This window comes from Cricetulus griseus, chromosome 9 (genome assembly GCF_003668045.3).
Source record: "Cricetulus griseus strain 17A/GY chromosome 9, alternate assembly CriGri-PICRH-1.0, whole genome shotgun sequence".
Classification (NCBI taxonomy): Eukaryota; Metazoa; Chordata; class Mammalia; order Rodentia; family Cricetidae; genus Cricetulus; species Cricetulus griseus.
The window spans coordinates 28103123-28113732 of NC_048602.1; the positions used below are offsets into that span (position 1 = coordinate 28103123).

The following is a 10610-nucleotide window of genomic DNA, read 5'->3' on the forward strand; positions in this document are numbered from 1 at the left end:
TCCCACAGTGCTGGAGCCCTGTGTCCCTTCAGTCTTGCAGCTTAACTCTGGGCTGCTCGATCTGCCTGGGAAAGGAAGGTCTCAGGAGATGACGGTTCCCCTTGCCACTCCAGACCCCACCCCAAGTTCTCTGCCAAGTGGAATGAATGACATTTCTGCCCACTCTGCACACGGTGTTTGAGACACACTCCTTAACCTGGGGTTCCTTTAATTGTAAAACATTTAAAAACTTGAAAAAAAGAAAAATCAGAGCCCATAGGCCGCCCCTTTGTGGCCCAGTGCGTTAGTAAGAGTGGGGAAGTTAATGGTCTTCTGGAATGTCCCATTTGGCCTGAGGCGAGGCTCTGCCTGCAAGACCAAAAGCAGAAAGGGAGGCGGTCCCTGAGATGCTGTGAAACGTGGGTGGTGGCAGCAGGTGTGGTACTGGCCCAGTGTTAAGGGTACTGGTGGTTCCTTACAGAATGCCAGCAAATAGGCTGTATGTGGGGGGGGGGGACGGGGGACTAGGAAGTGAAGGGTAAATGTGACTGAGACACGCAGAGCAGAATGGCTCGCTCGCTCTTCGGTCGAGCCAACTTCCCCTCTCCTAAGCCATGATGCGGGAGATGCTCCCAGCCAGCTAGTGGGTAGTGGCCCGAAGTAAAGTATGAGGGTCCACGGGGGAGAGAAGACTAGGCAGCGGGAACTCAGAGGCCCAGAGTGATGCCGCTCAGGGCAGGCCCCGGGCCTCTCTCCCTTAAAGGTGAGGTAGATGGAAGACGGGACACTAGGGCGGGGGGTGTTCCAGAGTGATGGGTCAGTGCCCCAACACGCTGTGCCCTCCCTTCCCAAGTACAGCATCCATCCAAGTACTGGCGGCCTGGGGTTGGGGGTCGGGGAGCGTCCCTGGCACGTGGGTGAGAGACCCCGTGGAAAGGAACATTCACAACACTCCCGGCCTAGGATCCCTTGGTCCCCAGAGCCCAGGGCATGTCAGCTGGCTCAGTTCCCAATGGGCCCCTGCCAAGTGGCCAGGCAGGCAACAACTCCAGACACCAGTGGGTGTCCAAGGTCAGAGTCTGGGGGCCTCTACTCGGGGGGCTCGGGGGACTCAGGCACAGACTGAGGCCCAGGCCCACGCCCAGGCCCTGGCCGAGGCTCACACTCAGGCCAAGGCTCAGGCTCAGGCCAAGACTCAGGCTCAGGCCAAGGCTCAGGCTCAGGCACAGGCACAGGCACAGGCACAGGCACAGGCCGAGGCTCAGGCCAAGGCTCAGGCTCAGGCTCAGGCCAAGGCTCAGGCTCAGGCACAGGCACAGGCACAGGCACAGGCCGAGGCTCAGGCTCAGGCCAAGGCTCCGGCTCAGGCTCAGGCTCAGGCTCACACTCAGGCCAAGGCTCAGGCTCAGACTCAGGCCAAGGCTCAGGCTCAGACTCAGGCCCTGGCTCAGGCTCAGGCTCAGACTCAGGCCAAGGCTCAGGCTCAGGCCAAGGCTCAGACTCAGGCCAAGGCTCAGGCTCAGGCACAGGCTCAGGCCGAGGCGCAGGCTCAGGCCGAGGCGCAGGCTCAGGCCGAGGCGCAGGCTCAGTCTCAGGTAACTGGCGCTCGTCACAAACACTGGTTCTGAACGCCTGCAGCTCCGCCCGCAGCTCTGCCCGCAGCTCCGCCCGCAGCTCCTGCAGCTCCTTCCTTGGCGCTGCCGCCTGCAGCTGCACCTGCAGCTCGTCCAGCGCCTGCTCCAGCTGGTCCACGTCTTCCCTCAGCGACTGCAGCGTGGCCAGGTGCTTCACTTCCTTGCGGTGCTTCTGGTTCTTCTGGCGCCAGAACTCCAGCAGCAGGCAGCTGCCCGCACAGGCGAAGATGATGGCCTCGCCCAGCAGGTTCGAGCCCAGCTCGGCCGCTGCCTCCTCGTTCAGCGGCTTGATGGCCTCAGCATGAAAGCCCATGATACGCATCTTTGTCCGCATTTCTGCCCAGTGGTACACTGCAGGGGAGACAGGGGTCAGTCAGGGTTTGCTTTGGCCTGGGTTCTTGCCCCCTGTAAGCACCACCCCCTGATCCGTGTCTTGGAGATCAGAGGCAGAACAGCTCTGGCTCTGACCCAGGGGACAGTCACCCAGTCGGCACACTTACAATAAGGACTTATCTGGCCTGTGAGCACCTGAGGATGTGGTTCTAAAATGGTCCAGGGGCTGGGGGTGTGGCTAGTGTCGCATGGGTACAATCCCCGGCACAGGCCTATAATCGCAGCACTCAGGAGATGGGGCAGGAGAATCAAAAGTTCAAGGTCTCGTTGGTGCACGCCTTTAATCCTAGCACTCCGGAGGCAGACACAGGTGGATCTTTGTGAGCTGGAGGCCACCCAGGTCTACAGAGGCAGTTTCAGGACAGCAAGGAATGTTACACAGAAAAACCCCGAGTCAAAAAAACCCACCAATCAAACAACCAAACAAACAGAAAGTTCAAGCTCATCTTTGGAGACTGGCATGGACCACATTCGAACCCTCCAGTAGGCAGGTCACGATGCTTCAGGAAGCCATAATCTCAGCACTCGGGAATGAAGCAAGAGGTCATTCTGGGCTAGAGGTAGACCAGGGTCTCGAAACATGCATGCATACATACATACACACATATCATAACATAATAAAATAACATCCAAAGTCAGCAATGGTTTGGTAGTGGGTCAGGGCGCATACCATGCAAGCCCAATGACCTGAGTTCTATCCCCAGAACCTGATGAAGCCCACCCGGAGTTGTCCCCTGAAACACACACACACACACACACACACACACACACAGAGAGAGAGAGAGAGAGAGAGAGAGAGAGAGAGAGAGAGAGAGAGGAAAAATGCCCGGTGGTGGTGGCTGGCACCTTTAATCCTAGCACTTGGGAGGCAGAGGCAGGCGGATCTCAGTGAATTCAAGGCCAGTGTGGTCTACAGAGTGAGTTCCAGGACAGCCAGGACTGTTATACAGAGAAACTTTCAGTCTGGGAACCACTGCAGGGGTAGGATGGCAAGGAGGTCCCATGTACAAGACCCCCCAAAACATTCATACACATCAAATAAAAATAAATTATTCACCTCGCCTTTAATCCCAGCACTCTGGAGGCAGAGGAAAGTGGATCTCTGAGTTCGAAGCCAGCCTGATCTACAGAGTGAGTTCCAGGACAGTCAGGGCTACACAGAGAAACCCTGTCTTGAAAAAATAACAACAAAATAAACTGTCCTCAAGTAAATTTCTCCTCTGACCTCCATGGCATCTCAACACACATGGCACACACAGACACATGCACATGAACACAAATAAATAAAATGTTTTTAAATTAAATTATGGCCGGTGTTGGTGGCACACACCTTTAGTCCCAGCACTCTGGAGGCAGAGTCAGGCGGATCTCTGTGAATTCAAGGCCAGCCTGGTCTACAGAGTGAGTTCCAGGCTCCAAAGCTACACAGAGAAACCCTATCTCGAAAAACAAAACAAAAAAAAATAAATTATACATTATGGGGCAGGGCATGCTTAATAGAAAACTGCTTATTGACCTAATCGACCAACCAGAGTAAGAGAGCTGCCGACAGGACGGACACTGAGTCCCCTGAGTGCTCCCCCTCCTGAGGCAGCTTCCGATCTTGACAGAGTGGTCCTCCCAACCCTGCTCTGCTGCATAAGTTAGGTTGCTTTCACAAACCCACTTAAGCCTTATTGTTAATTCTGTGTGTGTGCGCTCGCGAGCTCTCGTTGTGTGTCTCTCGCCTTGTAGCCCTGGCCAGGAAATCACATTCACCTGCCTCTGCCTCCCAAAAGCTGCCTGGAGGACTAAGGATCAAACCCGCCCAGGGCTTCATGAGCAGGAGGCAAGCTCACCACCCCCTGGAGCTGCTACCTGGGTCCTCATGTGGTTTTTCTCTCAAATGTTATTTTCAGTCAGTCATGGGCACACCTGCTATCCCCAAGGCTGCAGAGATGTCTCCCCTGCCTCGTCTACAGATCACCTCTCCTCTTTTCTCAATTACCCCCACCCCCATCCCCTTTGGGCTAGGTAGGGTCTTGCTATGCAGATAAGAGATCCTCCTGCCTCCACCTCCCCAGTGCTGTTTTTGAAGACATTCTCTACCACCCCTGGCTGGATTCTATCCTCTATTTGAAACTTGTTTCTCTCTTTGGACCTGGAAATGTCTCTTTCATGTGTAGTCAAGAATGAAAAAAATACACACTGGCCATGGTGATGCTCGCCTTGAATCCCAGTACTCCCGAGGAGAGGCAGGAGGATCTCTAGGAGTTCAAGGCCAGGCTGGTCTATACAGTGAGTTCCAGGACAGCCAGGCTGGTCTATACAGTGAGTTCCAGGACAGCCAGGGCAACACAGAGAAAAACCCTGTCTCAAAAAACTGAAAGAAAATCAAATGAAAAGATGAACCTACTGGTACAGAGGCTTGGCGTTTGCTCTGAGGTCCCTGGAGCTTTAGGGCTTTGGAATGTCTGGCCTAGAGTCCGTCTTTGGGCAATTTGGATTTAGATGTGCTGGACTATATCCCTGAGTACCTATCTCCAAGAGGGTGTGTGGTAAGGGTTTTGAATGCTTCTTTCTTGGGGTTTCAGGGTTTTGGTTTTTTTGTTTTGTTTTATCTTGGGTTTTTGTTTTTTAGACAGAGTCTTCTTATGTAGCTTATGTAGCCCTGGCTGGCCTGGATCTTATAGTGTAGACCAGGCTTGCCTCAAATTCAGAGACCTTTGGACCTCTGCTTCCTGATTGCAGACCAAAGGCTTACACCACCACGTCCAATTCATTTTAATTTTGTTTGTTTGGTTTCTTGAGGCAGAGTTTCTCTGGCTGTCCTAGAACTCACTCAGTAGACCAGTGCTGGGATTAAAGGTGTACACTACCACCTGGCTTTCATTTTAGTTTTTAAATTATATTCTTATTTATTTATTGTATTTGTGTGATTAAGTGGATACTAGCCAATGTGCACTTGTGGGTGTCAGAGGACAATTGATGGAAGTTGAATCTCTCCTTCAGTTATGGGGGTCCCACTGACTAAAACTCGGGCCACAGGGCCACCTTGTTAGCCACAAGTCCGACTTTTGATGTTGCTGCTGGGAACTTGAATTCAGGTCCCCATGTTTACAGCACACCCAGTGAGCCATCTTCCCAGCCTTCCTTCTTTAAAAAAATAATCATTCAATTAATTGATTAATGTGCGCTGGTGTTTTGCCATCGGTGTCAGGTCCCCTGGAACAGGAGTTACAGCTTTTTTTTTTTTTTTTTGGGGGGGGGTTTTCGAGACAGGGTTTCTCTGTGGCTTTGGAGGCTGTCCTGGCACTCGCTCTGGAGACCAGGCTGACCTCGAACTCACAGAACCTCCCTTTTTCTAAGGCAGGATTTTACTCTGTAGCCCAGGTGGGCCCCAGACTGGTGGCACGGCTCTTGTCCCAGCCTCTTAAGGGCAGGGGTTACAACTATGAATGAGCCAGCATGCCCAGATCTTTACTGCCATTTTCGACAGCCTCTCATGTAGCCCAGGCTAGACTGGAGCTCACTCTGTGGCTGATAATGACTTTGGTGCTATCCTTGCAGAGCTGAAATAGCTTTACTTGCTCCGTGACGGAACAGACGGAACAGACGGAACAGACGCAGTAAGTCCGGCTCCTTCCTCAGGGTTTAAGGGCTGACTGATCCCATGCTGGTCTGTGCTCCGCAGGGTAACTGAGTGACTTCTGTCATCTCCCTACCTCTACCCTTCTATCTTCTGTCTGAATGTTCTTTCCCTCTTCCACCCTGGGAACTTTTCTTTGATGTACAGTCAAGGATTATCCTAGTAACTCGGAGGCCTGGCCTCTGCCCTGGGATCCTAGGAGATAATCTTTAAAATCCCTGGAATGTCCAGCCCATTGAACTGTCCTGAGGCACTGGCCACACGCACTAGTAGTGTCTGCTATGACAGAAGTGTGCGGGCGAGCGTGTGCTTATGCATGCGTGTAACTGCAGGCATGCACAATCATGCCTGGCTTCTCTTACTTCACCTTCATTTCACTTGTCTTTACACCAAATTCATTGCCAGTGTGTGTGTCAAATGTGCCACTTCCAGAATGTGGAAATCAGAGTTTGTTCTCGTCTTCCACTATGTGGAAGAGCAGCCTTCACTTGCTCTTATATTTATTTATCTTTGCCATTTGATTTTTGTATGTGCCTAGCTTATGTGCTAGGGGAGTCTGTTCTCTCCTTCAGCCCTGTTCCATCCAGGGACTGAACTCAGGTCTTCAGGGTTGGCAACACCCACCTTTATCCTTGGAGTCATTTTGTTCTCCTTCATTGGTTTTTGAGACAGGGTTTCTCTGTGTAGCTTTGGAAGCTGTGCTGGAACTAGACCAGGCTGGTCTCAAACTCACAGAGATCCTCCTGCCTCTGCCTCCCAAGTGCTGGGATTAAAGGCATGTGGGGCCTCCTTCATTGTTTTAAGACAGAATCTTGCAACTAGGTAGCCCAGGCTATCATTCTACCTCAGTTTCACAAGCCCCGGAATTCCAGGAATGCACTATTGCAGCCAGCTGGAGTTTCTTTCTTTTTCTTCCTTCCTTCCTACTTTTGTTCCTTCCTTTCCTTCTTAGTTTTTCTGAGACAGGGTTTCTCTGTGTAGCCCTGGCTGCCCTGGAACTAGCTCTTTTTTCTTGTTGTTGTTGTATTATTTTTTTTTTTTCCTTTGGTTTTTCGAGACAGGGTTTCTCTGTGTAGCTTTGGAGCCTATCCTGGCACTCGCTCTGGAGACCAGGCTGGCATCGAACTCACAGAGATCCACCTGCCTCTGCCTCCCTAGTGCTGGGATTAAAGGCGTGCGCCACCAATGCCCAGCCCAGCTAGTTTTCAACCATAGTTCCTAATTATAACTGACCTCCACATGCTGACCACAGAAACTCCAGTGTTCTGGGGACTCTGGCTGGGCTTTTCTTTCCTTGTGGAACAGCAGGTCCCAGGACTCCACTCCTGAGGGGTCCGCTCCTTGCCCTGGAGGGAGGGGCGTTGCAGAGATCCAGAAGAATCTGAGGAAAACAGGCCCTACCGGCTTTCCTCAGCTGGCTTGCAAACTCCGGATGAGCAGATGTGTTCAAGAGCTTTACCTCCCACAGGTGGCCCTGGCCTCCCTCTAGAGTCACCTCATCCACGGCCTAGTCAGAGGTCTCAGCAGCAGCCTGTAAGCAGAAGTGTTTTTCTGGGTTCAGTGGCCCTCAGCGAACCCATCTGGCTCATCAGCCATGGGGGCCCACCTGGACAGGTGCAACAGGGAGGTGGAGCTTGATTCTGTAACCTGATTCTGTCACCAAATGGGCGGCTCTGTTTTCTTTTTGAGACAGGCTCTCACCAGGTAGCCCTGGCTGGCTTTGACTTGGCATCCCACTGCCTCCTGGGCCTCCTGCTGGAGTTATCCTGGAATTACCGGAACCTGCCGAGACACCTGGCTATATAGGCTTCCCGTTATGAAAGCAGTCAGGCGGAAAGCGGTGTGGGCACTTCTCATTAGACCGATGGCACGCCTTCACGACATTAACCTGGAATCTACTCTTCCCGCTGGCTGCCCGCACCTCCTGTGCAGAGCTCAGATGTGGTACAGACGTAAGGGTCTCATGCTCTCCTCGCTTTACAAGAGTCCTGCTCTTGCTGTGCCCCCCAGGCTGCTTGGAGCTCCCAGGCTCGGGTGACTCTTACTGTCTGTTCCCGAGTAACCGAGTGTGCAGGCACACCCACCCAAGCTTCTAGTTTTTAATGGCTGTGTCATCGCATTGTTTCTGTGTTTTGAGGCAGGGCCTCATATAACCCACGTTGGCACTTAACTCATTACTCAGTGAGTTCAAGGGCAACTTAGCCCAGGCTAGTCTTGATTCCCTGATCCTCTCTCTGTACTTCCCAAGTGCTGGGATACCAGGTGTGCACCACTAAGAATATTTTTGGTGTGTGTGGTGGGGGGGAGGCGTTGGTACAGTCTCTCGTATAGCCCAGGCTGGCCTTAAACTTGCTATGTAACTGGTGATGACCTTAAAGCTCCAGATCCTCCTGCCTCCACTTCCCCAGTGTTTCGGTTACAAGTGTGAGCCACCACACCCAGGCTGCTCAAACTTGTGACAATCTTCCTATCTCAGCCAGGGCTGAGATTAAGGTAAGTGCTGTTCCATCTGGGCAGTTTAATGTTTAGAATACTTACTAGTTGCACAGAACACGTACATGCACGTGTACAAATACACTCACTCACTCACACACACACACACACACACACACACACACACACACACATTAATATAGTGTCTTGCTTGTTTTTTTTTTTTGTTTTTTTTGGTTTTTTTGTTTTTTTGAGACAGGGTTTCTCTGTGTAACAGATCCCTGGGTGTTCTGGAACTTGCTCTGTCCAGTTCTATTTTTTAAATTGATTTGTTGTGGAATATTCCTTTACACTTGTGAAGATGTGTCACTCTGATTGGTTTAATAAAAAGCTGAATGGCCAATAGCTTGGCAATATTTCCAGGCATAGAGCATGCTGGGAAGAAGAGCAGAGACACCAGGACGAAGAGCAAGCAGCACAGACATTACAAAGTCAAGGTAACAAAGCCATGTAAAAGAACATAGATTACAGAAATGGGTTAGGTTATAAGAGCTAATTAAAAACAAGACTAAGCCGGGGCGTTGGTGGCGCACGCCTTTAATCTCAGCACTCGGGAGGCAGAGGCAGGGGGATCTCTGTGAGTTCGAGGCCAGCCTGGTCTCCAGAGTGAGTGCCAGGATAGGCTCCAAAGCTACACAGAGAAACCCTGTCTCAAAAAACAAAACAAAACAAAAAAAACCCAAGACTAAGCTATCAGCTAAGCTTTCCTGATTGATAGTAAGTCTCTACGTGGTGATTTGGGAGCTGGCTGGTGGGACAGAGACTCAAGACTTCCTCGGAGTCTCCTGGAACTGGAGTTAGGAATGGCCGTGAACCACTGTGTGGTGTTGGGAATCCAACTTTGTTTCTCAGAAAGAGCAACAAGAGCTCTTCACTGCTGAGCCATCTCTCCAGCCCAATATAGTTCTTTATGAACTGGGTTATCACGAAACGGGGCATAGTAGGAAGTCCTGCCGGGTGATGACTTCACCAACCTGTCATTCCAAAGACACACATATAACAGCACACACAATGCATACACGTGCCCCAAATTACACCACACTGTGATCTGCATACAGGGAGAATCAAATCATTACACAACGTGTTCTTGATGGATTACATAAACTCTTCCTCCTCAAGGATTTCGATGGAAGCTCAGTTCCTTCCTCTGTTGCTGGTAGTGGCTTCTGTGGGGACTGAGGGGGAAACACAGACAGAAGGGGGAGGGGCTGTGTGACTGGGGAGGTAGGCTTCAGAGACCCTATGTATGACCTTCTGCTCCAGCGGGCTCCTCTCTCTCTCTCTCTCTCTCTCTCTCTCTCTCTCTCTCTCTCTCTCTTGTTTTGAGATAGGGTTTCTCTACATAGCCCTGGCTGTCCTAGAACTCACAGAGATCTGACAGCCTCTGCCTCCCCAGTGCTGAGCGTGCTACCACATTTGGCTCTGCTGAGATGAGGGGGTGGCCTTTGTGTGCCCTTGCTGAATGGAGTCAGCCAACCTCTTCTGTCAAGTGGCCAGCAGTTAACGTGAAAGTGAATGAGCACAGCTGTTTCAATAAACCTTTATTGACTCAGGGGCCTAGTCTGCTAAGCCTTGCAGTCAAGATTGCAGTTTGTTCTTACCCGAGTCTCCTTATGGAGGTCTCGACCTTGAACTTGATGTACAAGCAGAGTGTCAGGACGACAGGCATATACAGTTAGTTCATGCAGTGCTGGGGACTGAATCCAGAGCTTCAGGCATGTGAACGACGCCATCTCCCCAGCATCAGACCTTTGCTTCTTTCTGCCCTGGAGAGCCAGCTCCATGGTGGTGATGCTGGCCTTTGTCTTGTTTCTGGCTCATCTGGATACAGCAGCTGCTCAGTGCACATGTGTCCAATTGGTAGGCGATGGCACCCCAGCTGCTAGGCAGGCTTCTCCTGTCAGTCTGCCCACAGTGCTCTGAGGGCAGCCAACGGATGGCCTTGGGGCCAGGGGAACCAGCTGGAGCTTGTATGAGATCCATTCTCCTCTGGGGTGGCTCTCCAACATCTGGGTCCCTGCAAGCAAGAGCTTGTCCATCAATGAAACCAACATAGGGACAGCAGGACCTGCCAGGGAGGGGCAGGCAGTGCCCTTGACATGGGTCCAGGCTGTGTGAGGGGTGTGAATAGGGCTCTGTCTGCTATTTCCTGAAGCCCAGAGTCATTCAGGAGGGGAGGGGTCTGGGTCCAGTCCAGCCCCATCTACCCATACAACCAAGGATAGAGAGGACAACACGGAGAACAAAGCATGTGTAGCTATTTCTCCTGGGCTGTAAATCCATGAGGCTGGGGCTGCAGTTGACCAGGGCTCTGCTGGGAAGCCAGCATGACAAAAACAGGGCTGGGCACACAGTGGGCAACCCCGTGAATCTTCCTCAAAAGGGCAGCTTTTCTGTTAGTTGGATTTTTTTTTTTTTTTTTTTTTTTTGAGATAGGGTTTCTCTGGGTAGCCCTGGCTGTCCTGGCACTCACTCTGTAGACT

At 51.7% G+C, this 10610-nt stretch overlaps 1 protein-coding gene across 1 annotated transcript; it reads right to left on the reverse strand.

Moving 5' to 3' along the window:
* Nucleotides 1–246: 246 nt before the first annotated feature.
* Nucleotides 247–1958, reverse strand: LOC113837304 (optic atrophy 3 protein homolog). Its single transcript, XM_027430976.2, has 2 exons — nucleotides 1291–1958; nucleotides 247–348 (listed from the first exon to the last, which is right to left on the reverse strand). The coding sequence occupies exons 1-2, from the start codon at nucleotides 1945–1947 to the stop codon at nucleotides 247–249; spliced, it is 759 nt and encodes a 252-aa protein (XP_027286777.2). The 5' UTR covers nucleotides 1948–1958.
* Nucleotides 1959–10610: the final 8652 nt, after the last annotated feature.

Coding starts and splice junctions, on each gene's coding strand:
- LOC113837304 (XM_027430976.2), bottom strand. CDS start 1,947: ATGCGGACAAAGATGCGTATCATGGGCTTTCATGCTGAGGCCATCAAG. Junction 349..1,290: donor CTGTGCCTGTGCCTGTGCCT/GTGCCTGAGCCT, acceptor TTGGTCTTGCAG/GCAGAGCCTCGCCTCAGGCC.